The 13,050-nt window shown below is 48.8% G+C and overlaps 1 protein-coding gene across 1 annotated transcript in view; it reads right to left on the bottom strand.

Moving 5' to 3' along the window:
- Window positions 1-245: 245 nt before the first annotated feature.
- The window catches only part of TNFRSF8 (TNF receptor superfamily member 8), a 53,693-nt gene continuing 40,888 nt past the window's right edge, over window positions 246-13,050 (bottom strand). Inside the window, exons 11-13 of the mRNA XM_044996618.1 lie at window positions 9,708-9,733; window positions 5,539-5,752; window positions 246-2,255 (exon numbers count right to left, since the gene is read on the bottom strand). Of these exons, the coding sequence (XP_044852553.1) occupies window positions 2,008-2,255; window positions 5,539-5,752; window positions 9,708-9,733 (488 nt within the window). The 3' untranslated portion in view covers window positions 246-2,007. The remainder of the gene's footprint in view (window positions 2,256-5,538; window positions 5,753-9,707; window positions 9,734-13,050) is intronic.

The raw sequence follows: 13,050 nt of genomic DNA, 5'->3' as shown, positions 1-13,050 counted from the left end.
CTCTGAACTGGCACAGATTAAGCCCTGCATAAGGAAGTGCTTTTCCATGTAATGCACAGTCAGCCTGGGGAATGCATTATGGGGGGATGTTGTGAAGGCCAGAAGTATAACTGGGTTCAAAAAAGAACTGGGTACGTTCATGGGGGATAGGTCCATCAATGGTTATTAGTCAAGATGGTCAGGGATGCAACCCCAACCTCTGGGTATCCCTAAACCTCCAGAAGCTGGGACTGTATGACAGGGATGGATCACTTGAAATTACCCTGTTCTGTTCTTTCCTTCTAAAGCATCTGGCACTGGCCACTGTCTGAGACAGGATGCTGGGCTAGCTGGACCATTAGAATGATGCAGTATGACTGTTCTTATGAATGCACTAGAGAAGCACAATTATCCATCACTGTATTCCGTCCAATATAAAAACTACTGAGCTGGTAGTAATTCTGTGGTTCCTCCTTTTTTTTTTCTTGTTAAACCTATCAAGAAACACTTTGTCATGTAGCTCATTTTCCATAATCACGTGAAAGTGCAGTCTGCACTGATGCATCAAATTTACAATTATAGACGGGGCAGCATGAGAGGTTGTGTAATTTGATCTTGCGTAATTTGATCACAAAAATAATATGTAAATAAGCGCTTCCCAGATCACCACCTGCACTTCTTCCAAGAGCAGCAGAAACTGACATGGTTTTAGGAAACCAGCAATGTGGCCTTAAAAAAAAAAATCTTTGTTTTGGGAAATCCTTTGTTTTCCTTATACGACCGTATCCATATTCACCAGGCCTGCTTAATTCAGACTCAGAGGCAAAGTTCACTTTCTGTACATCTAAATATTCAAAACCCTTTGGCCTGTATTGGAGAAAGGCCATGATGTAGGCATTGCCAATCCCAAACATCAAAACCCTGGAGACTGAATTGAAAGAAACGTGGACCCCTTTTTTAGATACATTTGGATAAAACAGATGTAGAGAGGGCTCAAAGAATGCCAGACCTCCATTCTTTTCCCCTTCCTCTTGGACTCCTCTTCCCTCTTCTCCCTATTCATGTATGTCTTCTCCTATTTTATTTCTAGCATGTTATGTCTATCTAGCAATGCCTGTTTTTCTATTGTCCGGTCTTGCAGCTTTGACAGGTTCTGAAACAGCGTAATTGCATTGGCGATCCCGTGAAGCATGCAGTACTGGAAAATATTGTAAGTCATTTACCTTTTTGTACATTTCATTGTCTGTTTTCTTTATCAAAATCAAAAAGTTAATCACGGAAGTCCACCTTGAGTCCAGTTTCAAACTATTCATGAGATTGGCTTAAAAAAAAATCATGAATAAATGATGGGTTTGTTTTATTTACACTCTAGTTTCTGTGCTTTGAGGACACACTTAGGTCATGTTTCCAAGTTTTTCTCCACTACTGTCAGGTCTAGAAACTTTTATTTAAAAGGAAAAAAAAATGAGCTGAGATGCCCATGTGATCACATGACTCCAGGAGCTGGGACTTTCAGAAAAAAAATGTTGTGAGAATAGCAATAAAATCCCAAGAGTTGGCAACAATGATAGGAACAACACAATTACAAATAGATGATACAGAGATAGGCCCCAATCTTCAGTCTTTGGATCCTGACTTGAATTTTCACAACTGATTTATTCCATTCAGTTATGAAGACGAAGCAGCTGTGGGGTTTGGATCAGGATCCAAAAGTCCTCAGAGTTGTGGAGTGTTCAAACCTGGGGTTTTGATTTAGTCCCATCTGTAACTGGATGTGGGGAGGAGGAGTGGAAAGAAATATTTGATGTGATCCATACGTGTAAATTCTTCTTGTTGCTATTGATGATTCTCTTGTTTCCTGAATGAAATCAATTCTCTGACGCCTTGTACCAAAGTGCTCCCATGATCCCCAACCATCCTTCCAGCATCTGAGACAATAAGGCATTCAGGGCTCCCCAATGCACTGGATATCACTAGCACAATGGGCATCTCTGTAACTTTAGTCTTCAAGAGCTGCTCTGCAAGACATCACTTCTCAGTGGCCGTGGTAGGGTGATGAAATTCCTTGCCCTCCTCCTCCACCGGAATCATTACATCACTTCCTGGAAACGATTCTGTCTCCTGCTGCGGATAATGCATTGCAAGTTCGTTTTCCTCCATGTTTTCTTGAGCCTTAGCATCATTTTCACATCCTCTAACCGCGCAGTTCTTGCTGACGGGCACTTCCGAAATGGACCCCACAATCACGGTGTCGGCTTTCATTATGTATATTTTGTCTGCAGAAGGAAGCAGATAGGAATCAGTCCTGAGCATTACTAATGATCATTTCTGGTGATAGCCAGAGACGGTTCCCTCTGTTGCAATGCTTGGTTGCCTAGCTGTGCAGATCTGGCCCATCTCGACCATAATTCCCCTCTATAATTAATAGTTAAGACATGCCGGCCTTTGGTTTGTGCCCCACTAGTTATGAATAGTCAGTCTTGGCTATTCATAAGGCACCTTTCATTTGGAATCTAAGTACTGAACACAGAGAATGAAAGAAAGGGTTATGGAAAAAGGCCACGTGCAAGAGAGCTGGATATTTCATACTACAAAATGTCCAAATGTTTTGGATCACATAGAAAGTTTTGGGTCAATATTTGTTCGCGTCTCCTGCAAATCTCATCTGATTACTGAACCACCGTCCCCTCCCCCAGCAATATAAACTATGTTTCAAGTTCTTCTCTAACCAAAAGACATGTTTGCTGCGTAACAATGATCAAGGTTCTGGCCCTTCTGCAAAGGCCAGAGAGAAATTAATAATGCCAACTACCAGGATGCAAGAGTCTTCTATGACCCCAGGGCATACGCTTTAATCTACAGCGACACCAATAGCGGCATGAAAAGGCTGCCTTTAAGCAAAGTTTTCAATTGACAGGAAACTCAGATAGCTGTAACAAGAAGGATAATTGAACTCTGTTTTTAGGTCTTGCACAGGAGACTTGGTATCAGGGCTCAGGCAATGCAGGATCAGCTACGCTGGAAAGGGTATTTTAGGACAGATTTGTAGGACATGAACATAGTGTCCAACATGTTAAACCTGGTCTTGATGGGAAAGTTAATTCAAAGCCTTCATTATGACTTGAATGGCAAACTCCACCCCAGAGGTCACTGCAGTTCAGTGGTGCTGTGGGTGGGGGCAGTACCTGGGGATGACAGGCCTTACAGACTTTACATTGTTATCATAGAATATCAGGGTTGGAAGAGACCTCAGGAGGTATCTAGTCCAACCCTCTGCTCAAAGCAGGGCCAATCCAACTAAATCATCCCAGCCAGGGCTTTGTCAAGCCTGACCTTAAAAACCTCTAAGGATGGAAATTCCATCACCTCCCTAGGTAACCCATTCCAGTGCTTCACCACCCTCCTAGTGAAATAGTGTTTCCTAATAGCCAACCTAGACCTCCCAGACTGCAACTTGAAACCATTGCTCCTTGTTCTGTCATCTGCCACCACTGAGAACAGCCGAGCTCCATCCCCTTTGGAACTCCCCTTCAGGTAGTTGAAGGCTGCTATCAAATCCCCCCCTCACTCTTCTCTTCTGCAGGCTAAACTAGCCCAGTTCCCTCAGCCTCTTCTCATAAGTCTTGTGCCCCAGCCCCCTGATCATTTTCATTGCCCTCTGCTGGACTCTCTCCAATTTGTCCACATCCTTTCTGTAGTGGGAGGCCCAAAACTGGACGCAATACTCCAGATGTGGCCTCACCAGTGCCAAATAGAGGGGAGTAATCGCTTCCCTCAGTCTGATGGCAATGCTCCTACTAACGCAGCCCAATATGCCATTAGCCTTCTTGGCAACAAGGGCCCACTGCTTACTCATATCCAGCTTCTCATCCACTGTAATCCCCAGGTCATTTTCTGTAGAAGTTACAAGTGCATCACTCACAGGGTGGGAAGGTTCTGATGCATTTGCAGGACCTATGAAAGCCACTTAGTTCCAAAAGATCAGCACTAACGAGGACAAGGTAGCGTAGACTGGGAGCTGACTTCCATGGAATACCGTACCATGGCCTGGCACCAAGATGCTACTGGAACAAGTGAGTTATGTAAAATAGGCCAGGCAGCCAAGTTCTCTGGGGAATGTTAACTCAGAGCTGTTTGCAGAACTCTGACAGGATGCCATGACGTCCAAACATACAATCAGTTTGAAAACTGGCACACAACAGGCCTGCACTTTAACGATAACCTTTCCTGGTGGAGCACAGTATAGGAGCTTTGTTCCAAAAACCATACTGCCGTGACCACACAGTGCCCTCTAATCAACATCACTTAAAAGTGTTTCACAGCATTTGCACCAGGCATGAAGAGAGCGTGGATTGCATACAATACAGCAGTGGTTCTCAAGCAGGGGTCTGCAGAGGTCTGCCAGGGGGACATCAACTCCTCTAGATATTCACCTCGTTTTACAACAGGCTACAAAAAAACACTAGCAAAGTCAGTACAAACTAAAATGTCATACAGACAATGGCTTATTTATACTGCTCTATATACTATACACTGAAATACAAGTACAATATATATATTCCAATTGATTTCTTTTATAATTATATGGTAAAAAATGAGAAAGTCAGCAAATTTTCAGTAATAATGTGCTGTGACATTTATATGTCCGATTTTGTAAGCAAGTGGTTTTTAAGTGAGGTGAAACTTGGGGGTACGCAAGACAAAGCCTCCTGAAAGGGGTACAGTAGCCACTGCAATACAGAATCTGCAGCACCCCACATCTCCTCACTTTGCATATTATCTGACAACCAGGCTTTGAAATCACACTGGTCACTAATAAAGACCCTTCCTCATTACACATGTGCTTAAACAAATAAAGGGAAGCTCTCATACCAAATCATTTTGTAACATCAAACTCAAATCTGCGCACTCGTCTGTCTCCCTGTAATTGAGAACAAGTTCCAGTGGAGATTTGTCCTTCCTTCAGATATACACGTAGGGCCAGATCTCAGCTGGTGTAAATCTGCCTAGGTCCAGTGGAGATCTGCCAATTTATACCAGCAGAGGATCTGGACCATTACTCAAGATTTTCCGCAGAGGAGAGAAGACTCTCAAATGCATCTTCCCCTCCAGCCTCATTGCAGAAACTGCCTGTGAAACATCTCACTGGGAAAAATATCACCATGGTTTAAAAACAGTTTTTCAGGCTGGAGAAGAGTTGCGACGAATATTTTTTTAAAAATATATTCAGACATTAACTCTTCACCCACTGTATTGCTTAATCCCACCCTGGGCACGCCCCCAGCTGCACAGGAAATGGCCTTTGCTTATTTTCCACTTTGCTCCATCTCAGCAGCTCTTGATTTCCTTTTAAGCAGTTTTCTTTGGCAGCAGTCACTGCGGGTCAGGATTCTGTGCTGCTTGGTTGATTGTTCGAGGAAATGTTTGGAGCCAAAGTCATGCAACTGACAGTAAATGAGAACTTTAAAAAGCAGCTAGTTAATTATACAAATGGGCTGAATTCCTTCCCTCCTCCCCAACACACACACACACTATTCTGCAAAGGCATACGAGACTCACCGATTCTGTTATTAGTGTGGTCCCTCACTCGGGAATCAGCAGGGTAATCTGTGGCATTCCCAGTGCTCTGGATCACCTCCGTCAGGCTTGAGTTGGGACTGGGATTTTTTTCTGAGATGGAGACCAAATTGTTGTTGGTTTCCACAATGGGGGTTCTGTTTAACAACTCCCTCTCTTCTGACTCTTTGTCAGCTTTCAGCATACTGAACCTCTTCTGTCGACATAAAGAGGAGATGAAACAGGGCAGTGAACCTACGGCTCACAGAACAAGACACAAACCAGGGAGGGACTCCGCAATAGTTTTGGAAGCATCCACATCCCTCTGAATCCGCGAGAACAATAGTCGTATTTACAGAATACCTTCTTTCCGTTGAGGCAAATTTTCAAGAGGGCCTAAATGACTTCAGAGCTCAGGGTCCTTTGAATTAGGCTCCTAAGTCCCTTAGGGCCAGATTTACAAAGATACGTAGGTGACTAAAGATGCTGATAGGTGTCTACCGGGCAGGGCTGCCTGGGGGGGCAAGTGGGGCAATTTGCCCCGGGCCCCACAAGAATATAGTATTCTATAGGATTGCAACTTTTTTTTATGGAAGAGGCCCCCGAAATTGCTTTGCCCCAGGCCCCCGAATCCTATGAGCAGCCCTGCTACCGGGATTTATAAAGTGCCTAAGCAGGTTCGGCTCCGATCTGCAACTTTAGGCCCTAAATATCTTTGTATGTTGGGAACCTCGCTGCTTTCGAAAATTTTATTCCGTCTTAAAGCACTTGAAATACAGCAATGAATTAAGTCTCACAGCACTCCCCCGCCGATCGAGGGGTAAACTGAGGCGGAGAGCAGTCAAATGACTTGTCCAAGGTCACAGATTGAAAAAAGTGAGCATCTTTGGCAGAGCCAGTGACAGAACCTAAGTTCCCAGGCCTGTCCCATAAACACAGACCATCTGTCCTACCGAAATTGGATACAATGAACTTTGTGACATGAGACTTTAAAAAAAAAATAGATCCTGCCTGCTCTGCATGACACAAACAGCAATGGGAAGAGATCACTGAGAACTGGCCTCCAGAGGACTGAAGTTATCATTGGCCTCCACCGGCTGGCCCTTTTTGGTTACGTTGCCGGACTCAGAGACAAAGTCCCTGCACACTGAACTCTGAAGATTGACTCTGAGGTCAGGAGGGTCACTGCCCCATCACGGACAGGTGGTGGTCACGTGGTCGCCCACAATTAACCTGGCTGCAGCAGATCAGTAATGATCCTGGGGAGTTACTAAATACCGTACAGTGCGGCCATGGACATTCAAAGCTACGGGCCGCCGCTGTCTAAGCACATGGAGGTTGCTGCTCTGCATAGTCCGATGGCATTTTCATAGAAGTAGCATCCACGGCCAAGACTGTCCTCTCCCCACCTGCAGTGTTGCATGCTGTGCACCAGCGGTTGCTATCCTGTACCCTAGAGGTAGCTGCACCTCAGCGGTGGAGTATAGAGTTTGCAAAGCTCTAGGGTAGCAGTTTTCAAACTTCATTGCACCGTGACCCCCTTCTGACACCAAAAATTACTACATGACCCTAGGAGGGGGGACCAAAGCCCGAGCCTGCCCGAGCCCCACCACCCTTGGCAGGGGGGGCCCGTAACCTGGGCCCCAGCACCCAGGGCTGAAGCTGAAGCCTGAGTCCTGCCACGCAGGGCTGAAAACCCTTGGGCTTCAGCTTTAACCCCGGGCCGTAGCAAGTCTCATGCCAGCCATGGTGACCCCATTAAAATGGGGGCGCACCCCACAGTTTGAGAACCCCTGCTCAAGGGGAGCGTTGTATGTGTAATGAACAGAAATCCCAGGGAGAAGAACTCTGTTTGAACGGCTGTATTCAGGCATTGATGTTCTCGCTCTGTATTTAGGAGTGAACTAAGCAAATAGCACAGCGTGAAATTATGTAGCGCTGGGTGACCAAGGGGCAAAGAATTTAAAGGAAAACAGATGCATGTAAATTTCCCCTGATTTCCTGCAAGTCCTTGGCCTCTTGTGGAAGGTCAAGCAAGCACAGGATTTGAATTGATGTTACAGAACTTCAACAGGGAGTCCCTGCAGTCCTGTCTCAGAGGAGCTCCCTCTCAGGGGGTTAATGCTTATTTATTTATTTATTTAAAAGAGGAAACGAAGATCCAATTAACCAAAGCTGTAGCTTTCATGTCACAAAGCCAAATTCTGCTGATGGTTCCTAGCTCTGCTGCTGTTTGCACACGATTAGATCAGCAAAAACCGAGCAAGGGGTTTCAAGTGTGAAGTTCCCAGCACTGGGCACAGGGCTGACTCATTTTCTACGAAAAAGCACGAAAGGAAGCTTCCTGAGCAGCTGGCAGTGAAATATTGAAACGATGGTAGACGTTTGTAAAAACCAGGTTTCTTTACAATTGGGGATTTAAATTGGAGATTTAAAAACATTTTTGCTTTGAAAAATACAGAGCTCAATTGAAAGACCTAGCTCACTAGCACGGCAGCCGTGTAGGCTTCAAAGATTATAAAGACATTTAAAACAAAAGACATGAATTTCAGTGGAGCCATGACAACAGGGCCGCCCAGAGGGGGGGGCAAAGGGGGCAGTTTGCCCCGGGGCCCCGGGCTCCGCAGGGGCCCCCAAGAGAACAGCGGAGGCTCCCGCCTCCGCCCCTCTCCTGGAGCCTCAGCGCATCAAGCGCCGAGTCTCCGCCGGGGCCCCTGAGCCCCGCCCCCTCAGAGCCGCGTGGGGAGGGGGCGGGGCTGAGAGCTCCGGGCTGAGCTCAGCTGCCTCCGCTCGGCGTGAGCTCCCAGCCCCGCCCCCTCACCACGCGGCTCTGAGCGGGACGGAGCTCAGGCCCCGCCGGCCACACGCTGCGGCTGTTCCGGCGAGGCGCTGAGACTCCGGGTGAGGAGGGAGCCGGGGGTAAGAGGCTGGGGCCGGGGCCGGGGGGGGAAGCGGGACCCGCTGCTGAAGCACAGCCCGGTCTTCGGCAGCGGGGGGCCCCTTCCGTTCCGGGACCCGCCGCCGAAGTGCCCCGAAGACCCGCGGCGGGGACCCCACCCCCGCCGAATTACCGCCGAAGACCGGGTCCCGCTTCGGCGGTAATTCGGCGGCGGGGGGTCCCGCCGCGGGTCTTCGGGGCACTTCGGCGGCGGGTCCAGGAACGGAAGGGCCCCCCGCCGCCGAAGACCCCGGGCCCCCGGAATCCTCTGGGCGGCCCTGCATGACAATGGACTGCAGCTCAGGATCTGTCCTCTAATGTTACTGTGTTTGTTTATGTTTGATTTGTTCATCTCCAGCCCGGGATAGTCTTACTTTATCATTACTGTTGTTTTGTATTAATTGGGAATATCCCTGCACTGTGGATGAGGGTAATTATTTCCAGAGGGTCATGTTGGCTAACCAGCTTCAATCTGTGTCGTCACACCAGGCCTGGCGCAGCCAGCAAATAATATCCTTCTAACACCATTTTAGGACTAGCACTCTTGCCCACACCTGCAGAGAAGGGAAGGGGGCACCAGACGGGGGGAAACGGAAGCGGGGGCTCAATCCCAGTGACTTCATTGGAGTCAGTGGAGATGGGACGAAACTGCCAAGTTCAGATCCAAACTGCTCCCAAAAGCTCAGGCATGTTCACCTCTGCGATTTTGGTTCCTGCCCCAATCTAATGAGAACGGGTCACAGCCTGGACTCCCCACTAAAGCAAAACTCCCATTAGCAGCATGACATTGATGGGAATTTTGCCAGCGGAAGGATTCTAAGGTCAGGCCCCAGATAACAAGTAGATACATCCCCCATGTGCATGTACATCAGAGGTTACAATGGAAAGAGGCAAACCGAAGGGCAGGTTTACGCTTTGGTGATGATGCTGATGGGAGAGTAGTTAATCCACCTCCGCAAGAGGGAGTAGCCATGTTGATGGGAGAAGCTCTCCTGCCAACATAGCACTGTCTACACCAGGTGTTAGGTTGGTAAACTACATCACTCAAGGGGGAGGATTTTTCACACCCCTGAGTGATGTAGTTACACTGATACAAGTCTGTAGTGTAGACCTGGTCTTAGAAGGTAGTCACTGATGGTTTAAAAGGACATTATTAAATGCCACTAATTATTTTTACCCCTTTCGGGGAAAACAGCAGTAATTTTGGGGCGGGGGGGGTCTATTTCATACTTACTGCACAGTTCTTCATCAGATCAGAACCTGCAATGAGAAGAGGGGAAAAAAAAAACCACACATCATGAGTAAGTTTATATTAATTTAATTTAACAATCCCAAGAAGACTATCAATGTCTCATCTTGTATTTGTACAGCACCCTTCACCCTGATCGATTTAAAGTTACTTTACAAACTGACATACCTTTTGCATTCCTTCCCTACCACGAAAATGCAGACACATTTGGAGTGAATGCAGCTGAGTAGTAAAGAAGAACCCCATATTCAATAAAGAATGAACCATGCACGGCAGATGTTGATTAACGCCCTGCTGACTGTATTTAGCTATGAGGGCAACGAGAACGGAAGAGAAGCCAGATAGAACAGACTATTCAATTGAAATCGCAAGGGGAGGTTAGCTGGACAAAATGTAATTGTGAGGCTGGCAGGCCAGATGGCAGTTCTTGCCCAGGCTGCAGGCATTGGCTAAGAGCTGACAACCTCATAGCTGGAGACCAGACCAGGTCAACTGTACGTTAGTTTTCCTCAAAACAGGGATTAGTCTTATAAGAATGTATTTAGTGTTTAGATTTTATGAAATGCTTGTAAATTGCTGCCTGCATTAATCTCACTAGTAATGTCTGTATTCCAGGCTATAAGAAAATATGCAAGTTGTGCTTTGCCCTGAACTTGTGAACTCAAGCATGGGAACCATTCCCCACTCCCTCTGCCCATCCAGAAGGACTGTCAAAGTCAGATGGGCCATCAAGAATCATTGCCGTACAAAGGACTGGTTAATGGCTCTGTCCATCTGGGAAGTGCTCAGTGCAAGGAAGCTCCTCCTGAGGGCTTGGAAGCTGAACGAAGGAAATAAAACAAAGCCACAGGAAACATTTCCATCTTTTTGGCGGTTTGCGCTCTGAAGTGCCAGAAACTGTCTACATTTGCCATTTAAAGCGGAAAAAGTTCCTTTTTTGTGCAAAGACCGTGGGACTGTCTACACTTGCCAATGCCCTTTTTGCGGTGAAACTCAGAAGTTTCACCGCAAAAAGAAAACCACCTCCACGAGAGGCACACAGCTCTTACCGGTGATGCTTTTGCGGTGATGTGCAAGTGAAGACACATTCTTCCTGTTTACAGAGCTTTTAGCCTCCGCAGGATATCCCACAGTGCCTAGGTGGCCACTCTGGCCAGCGGCTCTGCTGCTCCGACGCCAGGTAAACAGACGTCTGTCCCTCCCCCTGTAAAGCCCTGGGAACTTTGAAACTCCCCTTCCTGGTTTTTTTGGCAAGTGCTCACTTACCCTCTGGCCAGGTGACACTGGCTGCTCCCCGGAGCAAACGTTCCCCTGCTTGGAGCAATGCTGAGCTACTGGAGCTGAGCAGTGTTTGGGGAGAGGAGGCTGTGCAGGAACCCAGGATGCCCCACGGTCACCCCCCGCCCTTCCCACACAAGACCTGTCATGAGAATGGAGAGAGTTGCACTGTGGGATAGCTGCCCTCAGTGCGTGGCTCTCATTGGCGATGGAAGTGCTGCAAATGTGAACACTCTCTGATGCCTGTGGAAGTGAGAACACAAACCAGCGCTTTTCTTTCACCGGTTCACTATCACCGGTGAAAGTGACAGCGCAAACACTCTGCAAGTGTAGACGTACCCTAAATTGAAGCCAGAGATTCCCCAAGGGCTGCCTCCTGGGTCTGCCCTGAAAGACACTTGGAATGGCCCGATCACTACAGCTCTGTCATTCATATGATGTAGATGGAAACCCATTCGTGCTTTAACCCATAAATAACTCTCCGATTCCTTTTTCCTAGTTAATAAACCTTTAGCTTGTTTATTGCAGGATTGGCTACAGGCGTTGTCGCTGGTGCAAGATCTAGGTGCTAATTGATCTGGGGGTAAGTGACTGATCTCTTGGGACTGGAAGTAACCTGAATGTGGTGTGATTTTGCGGGGGTAAGTGATCATTTATCACAAAAGTCCAGTTTGTCTGGATTTCAAGACAGACTGTAGAGTCTAAGGGGACCGTCTGTGACTCCGGGGAAGGCTAGTATGGTGATGAAGGAGTTTGCATTTCTTATTGGCTTGGTGAAATCCACTTCTAGAACCAGGAGCGTTGGAAGTACCCTAAAAGTGTGGGGAGGGGGCGCCCCACAGGCACCCAAACCACGGCCATGCCCCCCATGCCGCCCCTTCCCCCAAAGCCTCGCTCTCTGCACGCTCCTCTGCGCCCTTCCCCCCGTCACCAGGGCCGGCTCCAGGCACCAGCTGACCAAGCACGTGCTTGGGTGGCACCTTGGGGCAGGGCGGCGCTCGGGATTTGGGGGTTTTTTGGTTCGTCGGGGCAGCGCTGGAGGGTTTTTTTTGTTTCGGCGGCGCGGCGCTTGGGGGGGCAGGGGCGTGGCACGGCACTGGGGCGGCGGGGGCTGGCGCAGCACTCGGAGGGGGGGGCGGGGGCTTGGGGCAGCACGGCGCTTGGAGGGGGCAGGGCTTCAGGCGGCATGGCACGGTGCTGGGGGAGCGGGGGCGTGGCACGGCACTCGGAGGGGAGGCGGGGGCTTGGGGCAGCACAGCGCTCGGAGGGAGGCAGGGCTTCAGGCAGCGTGGCGCTCAGGGGTGGGGCTTCAGGTGGCATGGCACTCAGGGGTGGGGTGGGCGGGGGCTTGCGCAGCACTCGGAAGGGGGGCGGGGGCTTGGCACAGGACTCGGAAGGGGGGGAGTTTGGGGGGGCGTGGCGCTCGGGGGGGCAGGGGTTTCAGCAGTGCGGCACTGGGGGGGTTCGGTGGCGCAGCACTCGCGGGGGGGTACGGCAGGGCAGCGCTCTTCTTTTTTGCTTGGGGCGGCAAAAAAATTAGAGCCGGCCCTGCCCGTCACTCACCCTTACCGCAGGTGATAAGTGGGAGGGCCCTGGCCACCTGCCCCTCCCCGATCCGGAGCCCCTGTCTAGAATACCCCACCAGTTTGGGGCGTCTCCCCTGCTGAGCCACTCCAGACAGCATGACAGTAATGACTCAGGCTGGGGCTTGGCCAGGGTACTGTGGTTAATGCCCTCACTACTTCTGTAACACACGCCACAAGGCCTTCAGGTCAGGCACTGTGGTTTTAAGTTTCATCTAAAAAACGTCACACCTCCTGCAGCACAGGGCCCCGCGTACTACGCCAGGGCATCGATTCAGGTGGAAGAGCGCCATCTGTTGCACCGTTTTAATCGTGCTGGAGAGAGCAATGCAATGGGTTTTCACTGCCCCCTGTCGTATAAGTCTAATAACGTAAAAACGTGTCTCAGTATCAGTTGTCCTAATTAACACAAAAATGGACTGAAATTCAGCTAGAAAATCTTCCGAGATAGACCTGAAAGATGGCTC

Source organism: Mauremys mutica, chromosome 21 (genome assembly GCF_020497125.1).
Source record: "Mauremys mutica isolate MM-2020 ecotype Southern chromosome 21, ASM2049712v1, whole genome shotgun sequence".
Taxonomy (NCBI): domain Eukaryota; kingdom Metazoa; phylum Chordata; order Testudines; family Geoemydidae; genus Mauremys; species Mauremys mutica.
The sequence above is the reverse complement of the archived record's forward strand: the minus strand, read 5'-3'. Positions and strand labels throughout refer to the sequence as shown.